The sequence below is a fragment of the Bombus fervidus genome, chromosome 3 (assembly GCF_041682495.2).
Source record: "Bombus fervidus isolate BK054 chromosome 3, iyBomFerv1, whole genome shotgun sequence".
NCBI lineage: Eukaryota > Metazoa > Arthropoda > Insecta > Hymenoptera > Apidae > Bombus > Bombus fervidus.
Window position 1 is genome coordinate 4,573,335 of NC_091519.1, and position 25,070 is coordinate 4,598,404.

At 37.0% G+C, this 25,070-nt stretch overlaps 1 protein-coding gene across 3 annotated transcripts in view; it reads left to right on the forward strand.

Annotated features, from left to right (window-relative positions):
• LOC139998456 (triokinase/FMN cyclase) overlaps positions 1 to 25,070 on the forward strand; it is a 58,219-nt gene that overhangs the window by 8,740 nt on the left and 24,409 nt on the right. For 2 of the 3 annotated variants that reach the window (XM_072023008.1, XM_072023006.1), the window contains exons 5-8: positions 11,642 to 11,858; positions 15,517 to 15,762; positions 21,294 to 21,683; positions 23,956 to 24,209. In XM_072023008.1, coding sequence (XP_071879109.1) covers positions 11,642 to 11,858; positions 15,517 to 15,762; positions 21,294 to 21,683; positions 23,956 to 24,209 — 1,107 coding nt within the window. Of the gene's footprint in view, positions 1 to 11,641; positions 11,859 to 15,516; positions 15,763 to 21,293; positions 21,684 to 23,955; positions 24,210 to 24,401; positions 24,631 to 25,070 lie in introns of those variants that run through there. The other variant, XM_072023009.1, reaches the window with a different exon arrangement.

A 25,070-nucleotide genomic window follows, 5' to 3' on the forward strand; every position in this document is an offset into this window, starting at 1 on the left:
GCTCAAGACGTTCAGGGGAAAGCTAGGCGAGAGGTATGGGAGCGGTGGCGCTCCGACTTACACTTACAAGTTCAGATCTAGAGCCACCGGGCTGTTAGATCGGTCCTCCCGAACTGAGAAGTTTGAACGAACCGCAGAGTGCTCCCGTTATCCTTCCGCATGACGCAGGTGTTCGCTGGGCATGGAATATTCGATGAGTACCTGCAGAAAATTGGAACAAAGGTAACGAACATCTGTCACCACTGCGGAGAGGGCGAGGACACGGCCGAGCACACGATGGAGTTTTGTCCAGCGTGAGAGGCACCCCACCGTGTACTGCGACTAGCGATTGGCGAAAATTTGGATTCTTCGGCAGTGGTGGAAGGTGATGCTGAGGGGGCAGCAGGGGTTCCACACAGTCCGCTTCTATTGCGAAGAAGCAATGCTCGCAAAGGAGCGGGCAGAGTGGGAGAGGGTGAGAACATCCCACCCTTGTAGGGTTCCGCGCCAAAGGGCGGCCCTGCGCCGCCATAGGGGACGACACGCCGAGGAGGATCTGGAATCTCCTCAGACTTGCACGACGGCCCAGGGGTTAGCGTTGAGAGTGGTGGTCCCTCTGAATGCCCAAACTAGACCTGAGGAACAGTTCCTTCAGAATGGGAGAGGACGCAGGAGTGCTGCGGCAGGAATTCGCAATCTTTTCTGCGAAACTGTTTATTAATAGTAAATAAAAAATAATTGATAACAAAATATGCATAAAATAATTCAATAAATTATTTTATTATTATTATTCATGAATAATTATTATGTTTAAATAATTTTTTAAAATAAATGTTTTAAAATAAATATATAATAAATAAATATAATTAATTAAAATATAATTAATATATAAAAAATAAAATAAATAAATAAATATAATTTTTTAAAATAAATATTTTTTAAATAATAGATGTTTTATTGAATTTCAAAATTGAATTACATCATTACATATTTTATATTTATAGTCTTAATAGCTAAAATCGTTCTTGTAGACTAGTTTCATATTTTGGAGATTTGATATATATCTTGGGTTATTTTTCATTTTTTTTTTTTTTTCGCCTATATTTCATTTCTATCTTTTCATTTCTAGATGGGTTGTTGGCGATAAGAATGGCAATAATTATTTGTAATTATTCGGTATTTACTGTTTTGTGTACTGTTAATTGAACCTCCGGCAACACTTGTTCTCTTTAGGTCTTTTTTCTTTGTTTTTGTTTCCTAATTAAACGTACAACCTGTGTGAGGAGCTTTTTGGTATACTATTCTTCTTAGGTTAAGACCTTGGTCAATGTGATATATGATCAGGATAATGTTGTCATGTGTAATGACTCCGTCTGCGTCTAAATAGAAGAACATTACGGGCGATGTGTATCATACTTTTTTACCTTTTCGATGTATTGTGGTTGTGGGTAAGATAATCCTACTATTAGTATATTATGCTGATTTTTTGTTGTTCTGGTAAAATGATTTCTACATAAATCTATTAAATGTTATTTGATTTGTTCAGTAATTGTACAAAATGCCAAATATTGTTAGTCTTCGCATTACTCCATTACTTGTCTTACTAATAGTAAGTAACTGAATATTTTGCAGTTATTATTTGGGTGCTTGAAATAAAATAATCTTAATAGGATTTTGAATGTTTGTACAGCTTTCTTTAATTGTGTGTCGATATGTATATATTATATTTGAGTTGTGTGTGGCTTCTTCAATTTCGAAATATTTCCATTGTCTTTTTACTTCAAGGTAAGCTATTTGAAACGCGTCTGCTGACGTGTGCATATAACACGCATGCGTTACGTTGGTAGAGCGCCGGCGCCTCGATGACCGAGCACTCTCCACTGAAGTTGAAACTACCTTTTCTTCCCTATTTTTCTTCTTTTTTTATACGTGGGGAAATCCTCATGAACACTCCGCTGCTTCTGGGAAGCGGCGGGGTAGTGTCGGACTTACCGACTAAAACCCCACGGTGGACTACCTAACGCTTAACAGAATTGCCCCGAGAGAAGTTGAAACTACCTAGAGTGAGAACTGCATGTATAAGAAAGTGGCCCTTCTCTTTAGAAAGAGAGAGAGAGAGGGGGGGGAGGATAGGGAGTATCCACATCTTATTCTGACATGCCCATATAAGATATATTCGTATGTACAGACAGTTCATGGTCTCCAAGTTTTCACAATTGATTCAAAAGGAGTTCCTCTTTCATAATTGAAGCGTAGCAGTAGTATACAGGACTTTCGGCTATAGGTGTAAAACTATCCTAAGAGGTAATTCTTGAAATCAAAATAAGGCGAAAGTTAAAAATGAGTTAAAAAAGTTAAAAAAGTTATTTTTCTTACTAGGTATTAAGAATTAAATATCGGCCGAAATACTCCTGTGCATGAGAAAATTTCCTTAGATGAACGAAAATAGGTCAGCTATAGGGTACACAGCGGTCCTCAAATCGAACGATATATGAGCAGCAACTTACCTCAGATAAATCATAGAGAAGAAAACTATGACATTTGGAGACGTAAACTAATCTGCGCGATGTTTTATAAGAAAAATCGTAGATTAAGCATTATTATAACCTAATTATTTATTGAAATCCATAACGGCATATCGAATATTAGTGTTTCTTCTAATCCTTTATAAATTCTCTAATCTTTAATAAATAATTAATAAATAAAAGCACATATTAACAATGTCTATACAAAGTTCACACACCCACCGCGATTGTTCCGGTCGTGGATGTTCACAGAAAAAGTACATACGCCCGCGAGTGTCCAATCTGTTTACAGAAAGATCGTAACGAAAATAAGAATGGTAGGTCGGTTTGATCTGTGTAGTGTATATTCTGTCAGATCTAATTTGTAACTTTGATTGAGTTTGCCTTTCAGAATTTCGAATTTGGAGAAGGATTTCGGTTTGACATTAATGAAGAATGACCTAACTTTTGACAATTCCAGCATTGAACTGTTTTGCTGAGTCATATTCTTTCCCATTTTGCTGTTTGATACAATATGTGCTTTATTTGTCCTAACTTATTACTATTACTGTCTGGTGTGAGATGTGTCGTGAATATGGGTAGGGTTATGTCGACTTCTTTGGATTGTTTCTTTGTTGTGTAGTCCGACCAATTTTGTTTTGTTATCAATGTTTTCTTCTAAATATTGTATTAAAAATATTTGATCATGTTTGTATCTTGAAATTTATGTGTAGTAGTTGAAATTAGCTTGTTTCAATAAATTAGTTATTTGTTAATGCCCGTAATTGACCGAATATTGCGATTGTTCGGATTTTGTTGGACTTTGTGCGTGATGTGCCGAACGGAAACGCTATAAAATTAATGTGATGAGTGACAACTAAGGGAGGCAACTAGCAACTACGGATGGCGATTAACAACTAACTCGACTTATTTCTAAGAGGCAACCAATTTGTTTCTTACTTATTGGCAATTAAAAACTGGCCAAAATATCCCTGCACGCGAGCAAATCTCGTTACACGAACGAAAGGAGATTAACCTAACCAGCAAGGCGCATAGTGATCCTCAATCCGAGCGACACATGAGCGGCAGCTTATCTCATAAAAGTCATAGAGAAGAAAACCATGGTATTCAGAGACGTAAACAACCTCGCGCGACGTTTTGCAAGAGAAATGGTATTTAAGAATTGAACATTAAACTCGTTTACGAATACTGCCCCATGAAATTTCCGAGTAGAGAGGATTACTGTTTCCTCTAATCCTCCTCTTTGCCTCCGCAAGTGTTCACAGCAAAATCACACACACACTGCGATTGTCCGGGCCGTGAGTGTCCACAAAAAATACAACAAATTACAATAGATGTTTGATATGTCCTCCATTTTCTTGCAACTTGTAAGTATTCTAACTTCATGTGTTCCAGTAGTAAAAGTCGAGAGGATTTAAATCTGAAGATCGAGGTTAAAGTATAGGCCCTCTTCGACCGATTCACCTGTTTCCAAAACAGCTGGTTAAGTGATCTTGCACTGTGTTGGTAGAATGTGGTGGTGCACTATCTTGTATGAACCATCTCTTAATGTTTGTGAATTTTCACATGCCCAAAAATGTTCGTTACGTATATTTATTATTCCACATTTATTAAATTTTGCTTCATCAGTAAATAATATCCTTACGGCTTTGGATTTTCTGACTCATCCATTTGCAAAGATCTTTTCTTCTTGAATTTTCTTGAATACGATGCAGTATTTTATCCCCCAGGTTCGAATCGCTGTACTGAATTCGCCCACTAGATTTCGCAGGTTTTAACGTACCGGTATTCCACAATCGTTGGTGTATTCTGCGAAATATCTTTGCGCCAGCTATAATCCTATTGGGATATTTTTCTGTGTATATATCTTGCGCATTTGTGCAATTGCCGTCCGCCGCACCGTAGCAAAAGTGCATGTCTGGAAGTTCTCCAAATATATGTATATTGTAAGTATGACTACAATATAAGTACTGTTACACTAGACACACAATACATCCCAAGTAACACTCTAACTTAATATTTCCAGTTCTTTGAAAGTTCCTCGTCGATTGTCAGAATGATATTATTCTTCCAAAACTATTTCAAAACATGGAAATGTAATGATGGAGAATTCATTCCGAAAAAAATTTACGACACAAGGGTATGATATTGAGGAAGCGGACAGGCTGTGCACCAGGTGTGTTTAAAAAAAGTGCAAACCTACTTTGCACAATATTCATACTTTACATAGCTAGAATTCTGTTTACAAGGTGGCTTTCGGAAACATCTCAATTTTTAAACCTTATCGTCTTTAGTTTTTATGACCGTAACGTGTTTTAAGCGTGGAAAGAAAAAGATTAGAAGAACCCTCTATGTTAGAAGGAAACTCTAACATAGAAAAGAAGCACAACTATTGCATTTATTATTTATTTTGAAGCAAACATTGTGACTATATTCGTGGAATAATATAAAATATTAATTTGACATTTTGTGATGATGTTATTTACCGACAAATTTTCAATAGTTTCTACGAAATGAATTCCCACAGCTCATGAATATATGAAATGTTGCACTAAGACTTATATACCTGTTTGTCACGTACATACAAATTATTAGAGCCAGCAGTTATGTATACATGTTCTCCATATTTAATCTAATGATAACTACATGCGATCGTATTTTTTGAGTTGACACAACTACATAAAAGTATGTTTGGTCTTATACATAAATAATAATAAATGAGAGTAATCGAATTTACCATACATTTATGAAATCGCATAAAATAAAAATTATTTTATCTCTTTTTATTTATATTAAAGATGATTAGCATTAATGAGTCAAGTTCAGGTTGAGCTATATAAACATGTGTGTCATCTATATGCCAAAATGAAGTGTAATGCAAACTAAATTTAATTGGATTTTTTTTTGTGAATATCTTGGAAACGAAGGCCGAACTACGGTTACATATATGTATAGGAAGAAGTTATTCAGCATGTTGACCTTGAGAACATACTTCAAGCTCATTGAAATGGATGAAGTGTTTCCTTTTCTATAAAACTACCGTTCTTTTTCTGTGTGCCACGTAGGAGTGTCCCACGTGGTTGTGTTGAAAATTGAAATTTTCTATTCTGTTTGGTGCGTTGTTCGTTTTTACTTCTACTGTTACGACCGTTCGCGGAGAGACGCGGTCGCGAGGAAAACGCGTCAGCAAGAGGCGTAAGAGGCGTATTCTTTGTGAGAATAAAATAACGGACCGAAATCGACGTTTCTGGAACTCGCTGCTTGGCGACAACTATGCGCTCGTCGATACATTGTATATTTTTCGTCGGGCAGATAAGACGATCTGTCTGCGAACGCTGGAGGAACGCGAGCGACGATTAGAAATACGATCTATGCTAAGCCTCGTGGCGTAACATCTACATTTCACTTCGTTTACACGTATTCTGTCATAGGCTGCCGAAGCGTGCAGACGTGTGTCTAGTGCTCAGTGAAGTTTACAATACAATAAGTGACCACCTTTTGTTTAAAGTGAATTGAAACAGAAATAAACCAAGTATTTATTAAACTTACTCGAGGAAAATCCGACACTTACAATCTTTAATACAAATCATAGCCTCATGACTAGTTATTTCAATTTGAATTAACTAGCTCAAAGATGGCCCAAGTAAGTCGATCAGGCTCTCATGAACAAAACTATAACCGCACTGTTCTACCTTCTCCGTGGCAAAAAGATAACTTGTCCCATCTTACAAATCACACAAACAAGAACAAACAACGTAAGCTACATTTAGTAAAAAAAAAAAAAAAAAGATGAAAACACTACCCGGAACGAATTGTCAATAAGCAATGTCACCACTTATAACAGATTTGCAATATTAGAATCTACAGACGATTCTATAGACGTAGTTGAAACATCAAAAAATCAACATACGCAAAAAAATCGCCCTCCCTCGCCAATCTTCATTGATGATGTCATCGACATTCAAACAATGACAAAGTCTATCGAGGAAGATGTTAACAAAGAGGACTACAAACTTGAAATAAAAAATAATCAGGTTAAAATCCTGCCAGCTAATCGAGATTCATATAGAAAACTAACAAAGTTACTAAAAATCCTGAACGCAAACTTTCACATATATCGACTGAAAAAAAGAGATCTTTTCGTGTGGTACTTCGCAACATCCACCACTCCGCTAACTTAGATGAATTGAAGTTTGAACTCTTAAATGATGGCTATGAAGTAACCAACATTAGCAATATAAGGCATAGAATCACAAAAAACCCGCTATGCTTATTCTTTATTGACTTAAAGCAAAAGCCAAATAACAAAGAAGCCTATATCAATCGCTGAATGAATTATGTAGCAAAAATTGAGCCACCTTTTATTAAGAAAGAGATAGTTCAATGTAAAAGGTGCCAAAGGTACGGCCACACGCAGAAATATTGCAACCACAATCATCGCTGCGTTAAATGTGCAGAACTTCACTCCACAGTAAAGTGTACTAAATCAGCAGAAACTCCTGCGAAGTACATTCTATGTCAAGGAGAGCATCCTGCGAACTATAAAGGTTGCACAGCCTACAAGACCTTGTATAAAAATAAGTACCCCAAACCCAAAGTTAAGGACCCAACCAACCAAGCACTTAGTCCACAAAATTCACTACTGCTGCAACCTCTTATGTATAGGTAGTTCAAGGAAATTAGAGCAGACCGAAAATCTATAGTGATCAATCACAAAATAGTATTCCCAGTTCACAAAACACGGATAACTTCAACTGGCTTGAAAAATTAATCGCGAAACAAACAGAGCAAATTAATAACTTACTATCATTGCTTACAATCATCGTGGACAAATTAACACGCTCCGACGTAAAATAAAACCAATACGCATAGCTCTTTGGAATGCCAACGGTCTAGCTCAGCATAAATACGAACTAGAACTCTTCCTAAAACAATAAGAAATTGACGTAATGCTTATATTTTAAACTCACTTCACCGATAAAAATTACCTGAAAATAATTGGTTATAACTTTTACCATAGCCAACATCCCAGTGGAAAGGCCCACTGCGGCATCGGAATTATCATCAAGACCAGCATAAAACACTATGAGCTTCCATCATTCCAGAAGGACTACCTCCAAGCTACAAACGTAGCGATAGAAGATTGGCATGGTCCAGTCACCACATTAGCAGTATATTGTCCTCCTAGACATTCTATTTCCAAAGAGGATTTCGATAAATTCCTCGAAGACCTGGCCAATAGATTCATAGCTGGAGGAGACTATAACGCTAAACATACGCAATGGGGCAGCAGACTTATCACAGTAAGAGCCAACAGACTTAATTACCTCAGTACAAAGGAACCCACTCTTTTTTTTTTTTTTTTTTTCGAGGGGAAATCCTCATGGACGCCTGGCCGCCCTCTGGGGGGCGGCGGGTAGTGTCGGACTCTTACCGACTAAAACCTCACGGTGGTCTTCCTGACGCTTGTCAGGGGTGTCCCGGTTCCTTTCTTTAGATTTGCTACCGCAACACTCCTTCGTCGTCGTCTCCCTTTGTTGTTGTGGGAAGCCTCCTGGTTAAGGTTGACAACAAGGGAGGGGGACCACTCCCCCCCCCCCTAGTGCCGCATTCCCTGGGCCGTCGTGCAAGTCTGAGGGGGAGTCCAGACCCTCCTCAGTCTGACGGCTCCTTCGTCGCGCTCTTCTATGATGGCTGTAGTGGTGGTGCCGCAGTCGCGCGGCGTCGTATCGGTTCTCTTCGGCGAACCACTCTGATGGGGTCGCTTCTCTTCTCCCTGTTCTTCTCCGCCCGCTCCTTCGCTAGCATTACTTGCTCGCAGTAGTTGCGGACGGCGGCTAACTCCTGTTGGCCCCTCGTCATGGCCTCTATGATTGCTTCAGGGGCTAGCCTATCGCCGATGGTGAGGCGTAGTATGCGGCGCGGTTCTTTCCACACTGGGCAGCGCTCCAGTGTGTGTTGTGCCGTATCTTCTTCCTCTTGGCAGTGGTGACAGATTGACGTCACCTCTTTTCGAATTTTTAGCAGGTACTCCCCGAACACGCCGTGGCCGGTGAGTACTTGCGTCATCCTGAATGTGAGTGGGACTCCTCCGCGGTCCCTCCAGGCCTCCCAGCTGGGAAGGATGGCGCGAACGGCTCGGTGCGGCCGCATGGTGTCTTCCTCCAACAATTGGGAGCGCCACCTTTCCCATAACCTTCGCTTTGCCTCCCTCCGGACGTCTTGGACCTGCCGGTCACAGTTGGTGGGTTGCGTTTCCCCGTCGCCCGAGCCCGGAACCCTCAGGTGATCGTACACCTGTTGGAGTGCGAGGGCTTGTAGTTCGAACGGAGGTGACGCAGCTAGCACGGATGCCGACGCATGGGATATCGTTCTGTATCCCCTTGCTATGCGTATAGCGGTCGTCCTGTGTAGCCTCCGCAGCAAGGTCAGGCTGCGGCGGTTGGCCATTAGATCTTCGGCCCATATGGGAGCCCCGTAGAGGACCCGCGATCGAATCACTCCCTCATATAGGCGGCGCACTCCGGTTCCCGCTCCTCCGATGTTCGGCAGTAGACCGCACAGGGCGTTGGCTGCTGCCGTCACTTTCGGGACCAGTAGATCGAAATGTGGACCAAACGTCCATCCGTTGTCAATGGTGAGACCCAGATACCTCATCTGGGATCTCACCGGGAATCTCTCCGTCAATGTCCACGCAGAGTTCAGGAGGAGGGGCTCCTCTAGTGCGATGGATAAAGGAACCCACTTACTGGCCCACTGACACTAACAAACTACCTGACTTATTAGACTTCTTTGTAACTAAAAACATCTCGCCAAAATATATTCAAATCAACTCTTCTGTGGAACTCTCTTCAGATCATTCACCCGTCATAGCAACAATTAACTCAACAATTATCGAAAATCATCCTAATGGACTAATTCATAACCAACTCACAAACGGGCAGCTCTTTAGGGAAATATTGAATCATTCAACATCAGCCTCAATATCCCTAAAAATAAACGAAGATATAGAAGCAGCCACGGAATATTTAAACATCAGCATAATATACGCGATCCGTTCTTCCACCCCTACTAAGAATTTTGTTAATAAATATGCATACACCCATTACATAATTAAAAAAAAAAAAAAAAAAAAACCGTAGAAAAACGCAGACTTAGAAGAGTATGGCAAAGTCATAGAACACAGCTCTCCCACAACTGATTCCAACTACTCACTATGGAAGGCATCCAGGAAACTCACTCGTCCTCCACAAATAATCTCTCCAATTCGCTGTCTGCAAGGTGGATAGGCGCGTAGTCCTACACAAAAAGCTAACTTATTTGCTAGTTATCTAACTAACGTCTTCAAACCATATTCCCCCACTACTCCTGATGAAATAACTGAATACCTGTACTCTCCCTTCCAGATGTCTCCTTCTATTGAGCCTTTCTCATCAGTAGCAGTCATAGAAATAATCTGTCGCGTAAATCATCACTTCTATTTTTAATGCAATTCTTCGCCTTGAATACTATCCTAAATCTTGGAAAATATCATCGATTACTCTTATCTTTAAACCTGGAAAACCAATACACGAAACTAGCTCCTATCACCCAATTAGTCTTCTACCCACTTTGTCCAAACTATTTGAGAAGATGCTAACGAAACGACTTCTTCCACTCTTAGAGGATCTAGAAACAATGCCAAATCATCAATTCGGTTTTCGGAAGCAACATTCTACGATAGAGCAAATTCATCTTCTAACTCATCGTAACTAATCAGCTAAGATTTAGAAAAGAAAAAATATTGCTTTGCGGTATTCCTGGACATTCAGCAGGCGTTCGACAAAGTGTGGCATGAAGAACTTTTGTTCAAACTAAAGAAAATCCTACCACATACTTACTACTCCATCTTAAATTGATATCTACCCAATAGGCTGTTCGTGATTAAGTACTTAGACGCTATAATCGCAACATTTCCAATAGAAGCTGGCATACCCCAAGACAGTGTCCTTTATAACTTGTGTAACTTTAACAGAGATAACGGCAGCGACATTTACTGATGATACAGCTTTACTGTATCAAGTACTGCCTCCTCAAGGCATTGACCTCTCCAGTGAGGTCTTGATTTTATGGAAAAGTGGTTCCACAAATGGCACTTCAAAATAAATGAAAATAAATCCAGTCATATAACCTTCACGCTGCGAAAACAATTCTGCCCCCAGGTGACCATAAATAATGTTCCATTGCCAAACAAAGATACAGTCAGATATCTGGGCATGATCCTGGACAGAAGAATGACATGGAAACGACATATCGTAGATAAGTTCAAGCAACTTAAATTAAAATTAAAAAAATTCTACTGGCTCATTGGCAGACGCTCCAACTTAAACATGCAGAGTAAAATAATGCTATATAAAGCCATATTAAAAAGCTGTTTGGACCTATGGGATCCAACTATGGGAACAGCAAGTAATGCCAACATAGAAATTCTCCAACGATTCCAATCAAAACTTTAAGATCCTTAATAGATGCACCTCGGTATGTTACCAACGAAACAATACATCGTGACCTTAAGATACCCACAGTTAAAGGAGAAATATCCAAATTCAGTAATAGATATAAGAGTTAACAACCACCAAAACCCATTAGTTATTCAATTACTTGACACGACGGATCAGATCCGCAGACTAAAAAAACATTACCCTCTAGATTTAAACATTAAATTCAGCTAGAATCAAACAGACGATAATCACCTATTATACACGAAATATTATCACGCCAGAATAATTTACTTATAATTCTCAATGAAAACTGATTGTAAAAATTCTTCCAAATAAAAAAAAAAGAACTTACCGGCCTTAACGGTCAATTAAGAAACCTCGTTTTATGACAGTTCCTTAGGATTATTGCTTAATTCTATGTGCATTGTGTAAGAGTCACCGGATGTAACAGAAAATATGCAGTTTTGCAGGCGGTACGATGGCGATAGTGATACACAAAATCAAGCTCGTTGTCCTGCTTAGTGTAATAGACAATCATAATTGTTTCTATTTAACATTTGTAATTTATTGTATTTCATTGTATCGAACTGTATTTTATTTGTATTTTATTGTACTGTATTTGTAATTTAGTGTAATTCATTCTATTTAACATTTTAGATTTCGGAAGTAATTGTAAATGAAGACTGTAGTATACCGAAGGAGGAGCAAGGTGTCGCTGGCAAGCGTGGTTTAACGGGAATAATATTTGTTATGAAAATAGCTGGTGCGTTAGCAGAACAAGGTTTATCACTTGAAGAAGTGACTAAAACTGCACATCATGTTTTGCAAAATATAGCCACTTATTCAGTTGGATTAACAGCTTGTGCAATACCCGGTTAGTGTCCAAATATTAATTACACAAGATGTATTTGGAACAAATTGTTTTGTTATATTCTCAATCATAAATGTTATATATTTATTTATTTTAAATCATACCCATCTCATTATTAGTAACTACATCATAATTACTGTGAGAATGTTCATAAAAATGCATATTTTTATATAATAGAAGTAAAGTATTGTAACCTAGGTAGGCTGGAGGATGAGATCGTGTGAATTATATACAATGATGCGAGAAAGCCTAAGTGCAGACAGACTGAAAGGGTCGGGAAACTTCAATGGGCCAAGCGGACCATCAATGTGTCGTCGGTTCGTCAATCGAATAGTTACGCGAAAAAAGGCGTACGTTTTTTTTTTTTTTAATATTTAATTCGTACTTTACAATTTGTCCAGCTGGACATTTGGACAACATAAATTTTTTTAGCTTAATTGCTAAATAACATGGGTATGGCTACCTCCAGCGGAATACCATATTCCAGTTTGACTATTTTATTTCCTTAGTGAGGTCACTAAGGAAACTTTATGGTTCTTTAAATACTGTTTAACTACATGCAAACTGTGATTTGGATCATTATCAGCCTGATAAATATACTTCTTAGGCATAAGCTTTATTGGGAAAATCACATCATGTATTCTATAAGAATGAGGACAACCTCTTCCATTGTCTTACGACAACCCCAGGCCGTAGTCTAACCGTCGGACACGACAGTCAGTTACGCACAATCAGTCGTAAAGTACGCTCGTCCTCCGTCTTACGAAGTACAAGGGTCGTGTTCTGACTGTCGGACACGACATGACAGCCGATATTTTGTATCATATCTAGAAGGAATAGTCCTCTAATAGCCACGCATCTAATAAATTTTGTTTCCATTGGTCCGATTGGACGGTTGTGTTATATTGATGCGGTAATTATGTGAGTGTCGTCGTTCGTTGCCTGGTTTGGAAGATTTCGGTATAAGTTTCATGTGCCCGTCTTCATGGTGCAAGAGTATTTTGAAAGAGTTTTAAAGAATTTCATTTACTTCAAAGTGAGGTGGATTAACCCTTAACGTTCCAAGTGTGCCTCTCAAGCACCACCGATGTGCAGCGCTCTACTCCAAGCGTGCCTCTGAAACACTGTAGATAAAGCCGATTAATATGTATCAACATATTGTTTCCTGAGAAAATCGTTGAAATGGTGGAAGAATATGGTTCTTTTGATGACTAAGAACGAGCATAATAAATGGTTATATACTTTACAAGATTTCTCCCGAAAGGAAAGGAGAAAGCGATTTGTCACACTATAAGTTTGTCAAATTATTAGTAAGTCAGCTTATAAATAACTTTCGGAATAACAATGTGTATGGCAGGCCTTCCGGAACAGATAAGGAACAAGGTTTAGATGGGGAACTCCATATAATAAATCAGTTGCTGAAAGGGAAAAAGGAAAAGTGTCTTGTTTGTTCACCAAAAGGAAGTAATGTGGTGAAAAAACAAACAGTTTTCTACTGTGAGACCTGTGAACGCAAACTCGGTTTGCATCCCAATGAATGTTTTAAAAAATTTCACACATTATCAATCATAATTAATATAAATGTTTTTTATTTAATTTTTTATTTATTTAGAATGGATTAAACAGGAAACGATGGTTATTTAACGTGAACTAAATACAGTAATGTGTTATAACTAAGACAACTAAATAGTTAATTTACAACTCTTGTCACCACGGTTCCAACGCTCTCTTTCACGCGGACCACCCTCCTCGACAACGCTGACAACATTTTCCGACAACGCTGACTACACTTTTTAACTCACGACTGCCTGTTAAGTCGTCTTTTTTCCTTAAGCATCTCTTTATCTTTTCTCATAGCCCCAGCATGTACGTGTTTCGTAACCGTCTGTGGCCATGGTCACGAAAGCCTTTTTTCCGCATAACTATTTGACTGAAGGATCGACGACACATTGATAGACCTGTTGGCACTTAGGTTTTTTATTTATGGTTCACCCGATATTTCTTAAGCCATTTGTCCACGATATTATAATATTGTAATCAAAGGTATATTACTTTTGAGACGAATAAGGATTGTTTTGAATGACTTTAATATTATTATTTACACGTCACTGTAGCATTTAAAATCTGACACTTAAAAACTTGCAAGTCGAAGTATGATGAGAATAAGTTGGAGTTTTCGGTCGATATTCACAATTAAAAGTAGGAGCGTTAAAGGTTAAACGTGTAAGTTTGTTTGATAAAGAAACGAGTGGATAAATTCCTAATAGCCAGTTCTATTAAAATTAGTATAAGTACAAAGTACAGATACAGAGATACTGTGTGCCAATTATAGTCGTTGCTCGCTCAATGATATTATACTGATCGAATAAAAAATAATAATACTCTATCCCAGGGAGCACGTTTATACATTTATATCGACGGATGTTACCACAAAAAGTTAACCTTCTTATTTAACTCTGGTTGAAGATTATAAGAAACGGCAATAACAATCTGTCCAGAGTTCATTTGCCTCTAGACCTTGTAAACCAAAACAATCATTAGTATTCAAAGGCACAATAATATGGGTCTCTCGCAGATTCGAATTTTCCATTTCCACTTGGTTTTTTACGCTCATGTGCCGCTACAGTTGAGTTGCAATCTTTTCATCTTCATCATCAGTTATCATCATCATCAATCATTTCATCATCAATAGAATATGATTCAGTCAGAATATTTGACTTTGAATTTGAAATTCTGTATAAACATTCGTAGTTTAACGTAAATCCATAATTTAAATAGCAATTCAATGTGAGCCTTAAAATTGTATTGGTATAACTCAAGATATATCACGGTCTAATTTGTGTCTCGTGTGTTTAGTATTTAGTGTGTTTGAAAGGTATTTAGTGTATTATCTTTCCATTGCCTTATGACTTCTTAACGTCGTTCATGCATGTTTTTGTTCCCACGTATTAATTTTTATTCTTGGAGGCCGACTACGAAATCAGAGAAGACATACTATGAAACTTTGGGAGATGTACTTTGAGGGTTGTGGGCAGATATCCGCTAAGAATTAATCTAGCGAATCATTAATATGAAGGAGCAATGTCAAGAAGGTATAATGCAATGACTAGGTAATACTCACTTGTAAACACACTAAATACACACACGCACACACGGACTGTACGTGCACCGAACACACACATTATATGTGCATCATACACACTATTTAGTGCAATATACACGCACTAAACACACACATATTATCTTCCTTCCACATTTCCTCGTGGTGCACTTGAATTATTCGAATGATGGCGCAGCTCACTTTTCATTTAAAATGTCGAATAAGATGTTGCAAATTCCATAGAGTTGTTTGAATTTATAAAATTGTTGAAGGAAAGAAGCATATCTACTTTCATTCACCTGTATCCATTAAAAAACATCTAAAAAGATATATAATTGTAGAAAAAATGTAAAAACATCTCTGAATGATATAGAATTGTGAAAGAGGAAGCTTTGTGTCTCAAATTGCCGAAGAGCAGGTTCACAAGCCGAGATGGATTGTAATACGATTTTTTTTTCATTAAATTACAATAGCTTGAATATATACAATATTTTTAAATCGAATATTTAGCGATCCTTTAATTTTCTAATTTTCAACACCAGCGTATATTAACTTTTTTAGGCCAATCTCAAATGTTCGAGCTCGGAGAAGATGAAATCGAAGTTGGTCAAGGAATTCATGGAGAGGCTGGATATGAAAAAATGAAATTGAAACCCTGCAGTGAAATAGTTGCATTCATGCTCAAACGCTTACGCGAGGCATTATCTTTGAAGAGTGGAGACTCAGTTGCAGTTATCATTAATAACTTCGGAGCGTTAAGTCAACTGGAACAAGGAATTGTAGTTCATGATGTTGTGAAACATCTTCGTAAGCAACAATCAAATATTTATACATAAATGTTAAATAATTTTAAATAAAATAAAATGCCCAATGGTAAATCCAACAAAGAGATAACATAGATGATCGCGTATCTAATCGTTTTGTCAGAGTCGGACTCATTTAAGATAAATCAAACCGAAAAAGAGGGGGATCTAGTGTGATGAAACAACAAGAGTTTTTATTGCGTGAAATCGAAAATAAATTATATTAATTCTGACGAAATACAACAGTGCATACATAATATAGCATAATACAGTTTGTGCAATAAAGTATAGTTCACATCCGCGAGTACTTTCTTTTAAAACGATATTCTCAAATGTGATTAAGCTTCGGGCAAAGTATTACGATGTTTGAGAATGCGAAATAACTATTTTTTGAACTCTCTCGACTTACCATTGCCGCTGCCACAGCGATTTCAAACCGCGTGACGCTGTTGTCAAAAAATAGTATTTCTTTCTCTTTTGTAGCAGGCTGTCCTGTCTCAGCAAACACCGTACGTTATGTAATATTTTCCCATAAAATCAGACCATATTTAGAATACTCGATGATTTGCTCGTCCTTTCTCTTGTATGAGGATTGAGGAGCTAAATTTAGTGAACTTTTTTAACTTTAAGCGGCATATACTGGGTATATTACCGAAACTGGCAAAGAGATTTCTAATAGAGGTTTCTAATAGTCATCAATGTTGAATATAGACCACATTAACTCCCATATTTGCAAATGATATATTTTGGATGGTTGTTTACGCGTAAGATGCAATGGTAGATACTTTCAAATTAAGATAGTTCATCTTGATAGAGTTCATCACATCATTATTTGTAACGTGCATTGTATGATAAACAGGCAGCAAACATACTAGAAATTTTTTTACATTTTTTTTAAATGAATATCTGAAATAGTAAAGAAGTATTATGCCAGAGTTGGCTGATAAGTAATGTACACTCGTCTGTATCCCGAGAACAAAAGGCAAATATCAAAAGGAAATAAAAATTTTTTGGATGTAATCACCGATAACTTAGATTTTTGCCCACACGTCACAAGTTTTTTCATTTCCACAACGAAAAATTTTGCCAGCCTACTTTTGATAAAGGACTTCACTGGTGTCTTGATTTCATTGTCTAACTTGAAATGAATACCCTTCAAAGTCCTTCTCAATTGTAGAAAGGAATGGAAATCCGAAGGAACCGGGTCTGGATTATAAGGCGGATGCGGAACGACTTCAAATTTCAAACTTGCAGGACTATCAAGTATTAAGTGTGCGATGTTCGGTAGAGTGATGTTATTCTGCAATAATAAATTGTGCTAGGGATATTCGAGTTTCAATGAATGTTGCAAGTTGAAATTAGGATTAGCTAAAAAAAAAAAAAAAAAAGAAACGCGTTGTCAATCAAGAAAAATAGGGAAAGGAAAATAGGACTTAGAAAAAAAGTTTATTTCTTTGCATTCCGAAAAGGTATACGACTTTGATATAATTGCAGTATTTCTGCAAATACAGGAAGATGAAGGACTTCGATGTGAGTGGCTAGATGAGAAGACAAGTTTGCGACTCAAAGACTAATTTGCTTTCGTTAGACGGTTCGAACTCCAGTGGTGAAAATTCAGAAAGCAACGGTCGCGTAGCCTTGTTCATGCCCTTCAAACTTCCCCTGCGTCGCGGTTCATTTCCGCTGTCATTCGATCCACCTTGAGTCTCGCACGCGATCGTGCGGGGAAGGGAGAAAGAAAATGAGAGAGAGAGGGAGAGAGAGAAAGGGCCGGGAGGGAAAGAAAGAGAGTGAGAGAGGAGAGGGTGAAAGCGAGGGACTGCTCGGCTTTTCGCTTACGTAGTTCATTCTTAGATTCCCAAACCATACGATCAAGCGTGGCTCACGCGTAAGATACAAATGCTTCACGATGCTGTAAATCTCATTGATGTCACATCCATATTCAACCTTACTCTAAATGATACTGTTCGTGATTACGCCAAACAAACTTATTGCCATTTTTATAAAAGAGGGGTGTAGCTATAAAATAAGTACTTACATAGAGTTTTAACTCTTTCCGTTCTCGTAATACAGATTTTACATACATTAGCAGGTAAAAATTGTAGATTGGAGCAAAGGGCTCATAATTTATTATGAAACAAACGACTATACTATACAGGACGTTGAAAAAAGATATAATGTTTAAAGAGCTCATAGTACTGACAGGGATGATTAAAAAATATCTAGTCAACATAGATCCTAATAACAGTCTATTCAATATAAAATAAACTTTTATTATTTATACTATGAAAAATCCTAAACACAAGAGTAACAATTGAGCCACTTCGTTATAAGAAGGACATACCACAATGCATACGATGTCAAAAATACGGACACACAAAAAGATACTACAACAGAAACGTAGCGTGTGTCAAATGTGCAGAAAACCACCTAACAATAAACTGCCCATACACAGGAAAGATAAACGAAGTAAAATGCTATAACTGTAATGGAAACCACCCAGCAAGCTATAAAGGCTGCGAAGTCACAAAACAATTACAACGAAAACTGTTTCCATCGCTTCGAAGCAGAACATAGGGCAGCTATCCCTCACAACAAGAAATTGCAGAATCAGAGCCAACACCCAATGTATAAATCGTATGGAACACTAACCATAGAAACACCAACAGCTTTGGTGGCCGAAGTTATGCACAACTAACTAACCAACACCACCTATAAACAACCAAAACCAAAACAACAACAATAACGACGCTACAGAAATCAGGTAACTGCTCAAACAATCTATCAAAAACACTGAAATGCTAACAAAAATGATAAGTGAGCAAAATGCAATACTCAGATAACAAACACACCAAATTACAGTCACGTCGCAACTACTTACAAACATGTTAAGTAAAAAATAGAAATGCACACACTGAAAATAGCAGCTTGGAGCTCCAATGGCCTACAACAACGGACCCTCGAAACTAAGACATTTCTGTATAACAATAATATCGACATATTACTTGTTTCAGAAACACATTTCACACCAAAAAGCTACATGAAAATACCATATTACATCATCTATGATACCAAATACCCCTCAGGAAAAGCACACGGAGGGACTGCAGTGATAATAAGAAACGATATCAAACACCAGTTACATAATGAAATTAGTCAGGAACGCGTTCAAGCGACTACCGTTAAAATACAAACTAACAGCAATTACTTCCAGATGTCAGCAGTATATACACCACCGTGACATAAAATGGCATCTCAAAAATGGAAATAATATTTTCAATCCTTAGGTGACAAATACATCGTAGTGAAGATTTCAATGCAAAGCACACGCTATGAGGCTCAAATTTAACACACCTCGAGGTAGAACACTAGAAAAATATATTAGAACTAGTAATTTCAACATATTATCCACAGGAAGGCCAACATACTGGCCGACAGATCTAAACAAAATTCCTGTCTTGCTTGATTTTGCAGTTATAAAAGGACTATACGCAAAGAAATTAAAAATAACTCCCAGTCTTGAGCTTAGCTCCGATCATACACCGATAATAATAGAATACACAAGCAGACCAATACTTTACAACAATCCAGAGACGCTTTGCAGTAAAACTACTAAATGGCAAACGTTTAAAGAATTAATTGAGAGCAAAATCAACTGCAATGTTCCACTAAAACACTCGAACACATCGATCAGACAGTAACAACATTGACAGAAATTATACAAAAAGCAGCATGGGTAACTACTATCTATGAACCAAACAACAGGCAATATTTCAACAGTCATCTTTTGACAAAATCAGAGAAAAAAGAGAAGCGAAAGCAAAATGGCAAAAACATAGAACAAGTGAAAATAAAAAATATATAAACAAACTCGCAAAGGAAATAAAAAGTAAAATAAAAGATCATAATAATAACGAATTCTCAAAATTCATAGAGACATTCTCGGAAGATTCGGATTCTAGATACGGGATTCTTACTTCTCTTTACTTCAACTCTTTCAGTGTCCGTCTTCGAGCGTGATAGGAGAGGCACAGTGAATACTGAGGTACATCACCAGTGCCTCCCGCGCCTTTGCCTTTGTTTTTACGAAGGTCCTCCCTCTCGGAGCTGGATGGACTGCTCCTCTCCATGCACATCCGATGCAACCATCCTTGGGTGTTCGGTTGTGTGCAATGACAAACCGGACCCCTATCTGAGTTGTGTGCAGCCACGGCAGCTACGGATGCCACCATTTTTCTGAGCTGTTGTTCTTTTGAGTGTACTCCCTCATGGCCAGGGTGACTCGCCACAGTCTCCGACTAGTTCTCGACCGCACGCATGTCGCTTAGCCATAGTCACTGCCAGTATTCTTGGTACTCTTTGCTCGGAGTTTTTTCTTTCAGCGTGTTCGGTTCCGTTCCATTGTTGCGCTACCTATTCCATCCTGTCATATATCACCGTTATTTCTTCGTGTACAGTTCGACAGCAGACTGGCGGAAGTCAATGTCTTTTTCGCCACAGTGCCTCTTTTTCGCACTGGAAAATTCGCTTTTTTATTCGCAGATTACTTTGCATTCACGGACTTTCTCCTGAAGTGGTGGCGGAAAAAATACTTTTTCCACATCTGTGGAAATCGAACGTGGGTTCTCGGAGTGACTTTACTAGTGAGGCCTACATCTTTTCTTTTCTTTTCACGTAATATGGTATTTTTACTCACTAAAACTCTCACAATGACTTTCATCGAGCGCGATAGGGTAGCCACATGAACTCAACGGATATCATCCCCGCGCCACTGTTCTCCTCAGGGAGGTATTTTTCCTCTAAAAATACGATTTTATCCCCCTTCCCACCACCTGAGGTAACTGATGTCTACATCCACTTTGACGTCCGAGCCCTCTCTCGAATCGCTGTTACTCCGACCGCCCTGCATGAGAGGAGAGTATTTAGGACCCTTCTATGTTGCCCACTTCGCAGTCAGATCAGCCGGTCGGAGTACTCAGTTCTAATGACGACTGGAAGCTTCCTTTGTGACGCTTTCTCGCTTTTCACGCGCGCCCGCACGAATTACTCGGGTTCGTCGGCTCGCCATACTCAACGGGCTTACGCACGCTGGACTCAACCGCGTAATTGCGGCTTGTTCTCCGGCGAAAACTCTCTGTCCCTCTGCGGAGTTCCGCAGGAAGTCCAAACCTAACCCAACCTAATTCAAATCGACTTATGAAGGTCGAATCCTTGAAAGATGTAATGGACAAATCTTTATATCCTACAGATAGTATTCAAATGCTGTGAAGTGAGTCTTGGGTATTGAATTTGGTGTCAAATTCATATGTATTGATCTTTAGTTATGCTCATAATGCTTTTCTGTAATTTTACGCCAAATTTTTAAAGTGAGAGAAAACGTAAAAAAAAAAAAAAAGAAAATGACAAAACTTAAGAAACGGTTTGATACCATATATTATAAACTTAACAATAAAATAAATTTAGCTGAATAAATAATCTTAATAATAACGTTAATTAATTACTGTAATGTTTTACAAAGAATGTTTGTTAATATAGGAAGTATGAATATCGAGCCTCTTCGTGTGTATGCGGGACTACTGATGACGTCACTGAACAGTGCTGGAGTGCATATCACTCTTTTAAAATTATCCGAAGATGATAAAAGTTTCTTCCTTGGTTGCCTAGATGCACCTACTATTGCACCAAAGTGGCCAGGTTGCGTATATAGCATTTCTACAGAAAGTGCACGAAAGGTTGTTCAAGATCTAGTAGTACGGACAGTGGAAACAATTGGAATGGAAATTACTGTCGAACTACAGAACTTATTAAAGCAATGTTTGAAAAGTGCTTGTGAAAGTATCATTCAGAAAGAAACTCATCTTAATGATCTAGATAGAGGATGTGGAGACGGTGACACAGGATCGACGCTTAACAGACTTGCTACTGGTATGTATGCCACATCATGTCTAGGAATAAATACAAAATTTCCTTCATTATTTAATGATGATCGTTGAACCCTTCTACCAAGATTCAACATTATTGGTCTGCATTTTATCGGTATATACCATCCTTTTTATGTATTAAGTTCTTATGTAAGTCCTAAACTTCTAATACTAGTAACTTCTAAACTTAAGTAAGCCTGAAAAATTATTAACAATTTATTATGAAACTTAGCTATTAGCTATTATTTAACTATTATTTATAAATCGTTGAATTATAAAGAATTCATATATTGAACATTCAATTTGATATAATAAAAACTAATTTTTTTTCTCTTTATCTATCTTCCGATCACTGTTTTGATCAATTTCAACATTTATGTTGGTAGATCTTCGCACAACTACTCAGGTTTATGTCACGGATGCTATTTTGCTGAAATGTTCTAAATCCTTTGGTTTTCGTTTAAGTTTTTCTTTTTGGAATCGAAAATTGAGATCTAGAAATTACTTTATGGTTGCGGAATTACATATCTACGAACCAGGCGATTTTCTAGACCCTTGCCTTTATACATGTACAGCAATGACGCAACATAAACCCGTAATTCACACATAGAAAATTAGTGCATGAGATTCCTCCTTGTTGTACCTATCTCACATCTCTCTCTTTCTGATTTTGGAATACTTTGGTGAGTTCGGGTATTAAACGAATTGCGTAAGCGGCAAGATAGCCACTGATTTAATTAAGTAATCATCCAACGTCATATTCAGTAGGACGAATACATCCAGATATTAAAGTTTATTCTAATAATAGATTGTAAGGTTTTTTCAAGTAAGAGTTTGTAAGATATCTTCAATTAACAGTCAATAAGATATATTTTCCAATAAATAATATTTATTGGAAATATTTTTTATTTTCCAATTTCCTAGCTAAAACATTTTTAAATAAAAAATATTATTTTATTCCTTGAAGTTAACTTTGTGAGTTATCAAGTTTTGAAGATTAATATCAGAATAAACTACAGATATACTAAATATTACACTATATGTTAATCTATTTTGTAAGTTTCTAACAATGCCTCGTGATTATTTTCGTTTTTTGTACGAATCAATTACGATACGATAATTATTTCTAAACAAAACACATAACAAATTTACATATCATAAATTAACTACAATTTGAAGAAATATGATGATATTTCTTTAGATTTTTAAAGACAACATGTTAATTAAAAAAGTGCGAAGTGAAACTAGTTATCATATATAAGGTGATTTGAATATTTGTAAAAGATCATATTTTTCTTTTGGTTAGCCAGAAAAAAATGATATTAAAGAAAAGAGATGAATAATTCAAAGTGGACTACATATTCATGACCATATCGTTTTTGCAAAAATATACGTGCATAATTAGAAAAAATGTTTTAATTAAAGAAGATACACAAATGTCTCTCCATTAGTTTAAACAGTTCATATAATGTTTTTTAGTCGTTTTTATGAACGACTTAAGTTGATCTTTGATTATTGCTTTACAATTTACTCTCTTTTATTCATTTACATTTTCTATAAAATTTAAAGGTTATGGCTATACTTTATCTTTAATTAAACCCATAGAAAAAATCTGAATTAAATTCCCAATATTTCTAACAATTGGTGCTCCAGTACATCCAAAATGATTACGCAATTATTTGCACATACATATTGCAATAGGTACTTTGGATAGGCGCATTCAATTTGAACCCTGTAGTTATAAAACACTTACTGCAAACATATTTTCTAAAAGAAATGAGTATAGAAATTCATATTTCAATAATTTGTGCTCGCATAATCTTAAACAAAACAGAAACAAATATATGTATGCAATATCATTCCTGACTTATTCATATATTACAAGAAAAAAAGCCGAGGAGAGCTATATCAAAACTTAAACATGAATAGTAAAGGAGATATTTACATGTTCGGTTTTGGCAACGTAAACACACCCTGTATATAATTAATTACTAGACTGTGGATTTTTATGTATTTATAAAAAATTGTAATGTGCAGAAATATACAAAATGAGCATAGTATACAGAAATGTATTAAATATCCGAAATAAAATACACATTTTGTAATATCTCGGTGATAAAATGAAGTAAATTTTTATTGAGATTTTATTTTTTACTTATATTCGTATAAATATGAATTTGAATAAAAGTCTGCAGTTTATTAATTAATATCATTTTTTTGATGCAGAAAATACGATCGAATTTAATTAAATATTTTTGATAAATATTTACTTTCAGGAATTTTACGAAATCTAGACAAGTTTCAGTTCTCACATCCATCGTCAGTTTTTACTGAACTAGCTCATATAGCCGAAGAAGAAATGGGTGGCACTTCTGGAGCATTGTACTGCTTATTTTTTACTAGTGTTACCACAGAATTAGTTTCACCTTCTGAAGAAAAAGGTTGGCTGCAAATTTGGGCACGTGCATTTCGCAGTGGTCTAAATTGCTTAATAAAATATGGGAAAGCGAAACCGGGTGATAGATCCATGGTAAGTTTTTAGAAATATTTATTATATACCATTACAATAAACTTTCGATAATTTTCCAAATATATTCGGGATTTCAATAGTTGGTGTTTAACATTGTAAATAATTAAATCTGCATATTATGTTACTTAAATTTTGCTACGCCACCTGTGACATAACCGATAATCTTTTTTGCTTCTACGATATTTTCGTTAGTTGTCACGAAGATGACGAATCGAATACATGTGTATATTACGCTGCGCAATAACGAAAGCTTATCTTGAACGCTGTTCGTTTAATTTCAGTACTGAACTGTACTCTAATACGGACCTATCGATACGCTTTCTACACTTTCTAAATGGTTGGATTATCAAACATGTCACATTATTCGATTGTACTTATAAAACAGTAAACTGGAGAACAATTACTTGCAGAACAGCAATGATGTATAGCAATATAATTTATTAACAAAAACAAAATATGTATAGGCTGTTAAAAAACGTAGTGGGTAACATTTATAGGTAATTCTACGTATTAAGGTAATGAAGAAACTTTGTGTACGGAAATGTCGTATAGTTTTTCAAATTTTATATAATCTAATTGTACACTAGCAATATGTTAGCAGCTGCCGTAGGTTAATTAATTATCTGATAAACTTTTCTGTCTATTTCATTCACACTTCATTTTCTCACTTTACTTTCTCACGCATTACGGGCACTCCGTATATCTTCTTTACTACTTGTACGAGGTAAGTTGCTGTCCATGTACCGTTCAGTTGGAGGATTCCTGCGTACCCTGCTGGTGAGGCTGACCTACTTTCGCTCGTGTAAGGAGGTGCTCACGCACAGGGATATTTCGGCTAATTTTCAATTGTCAATAACTAAA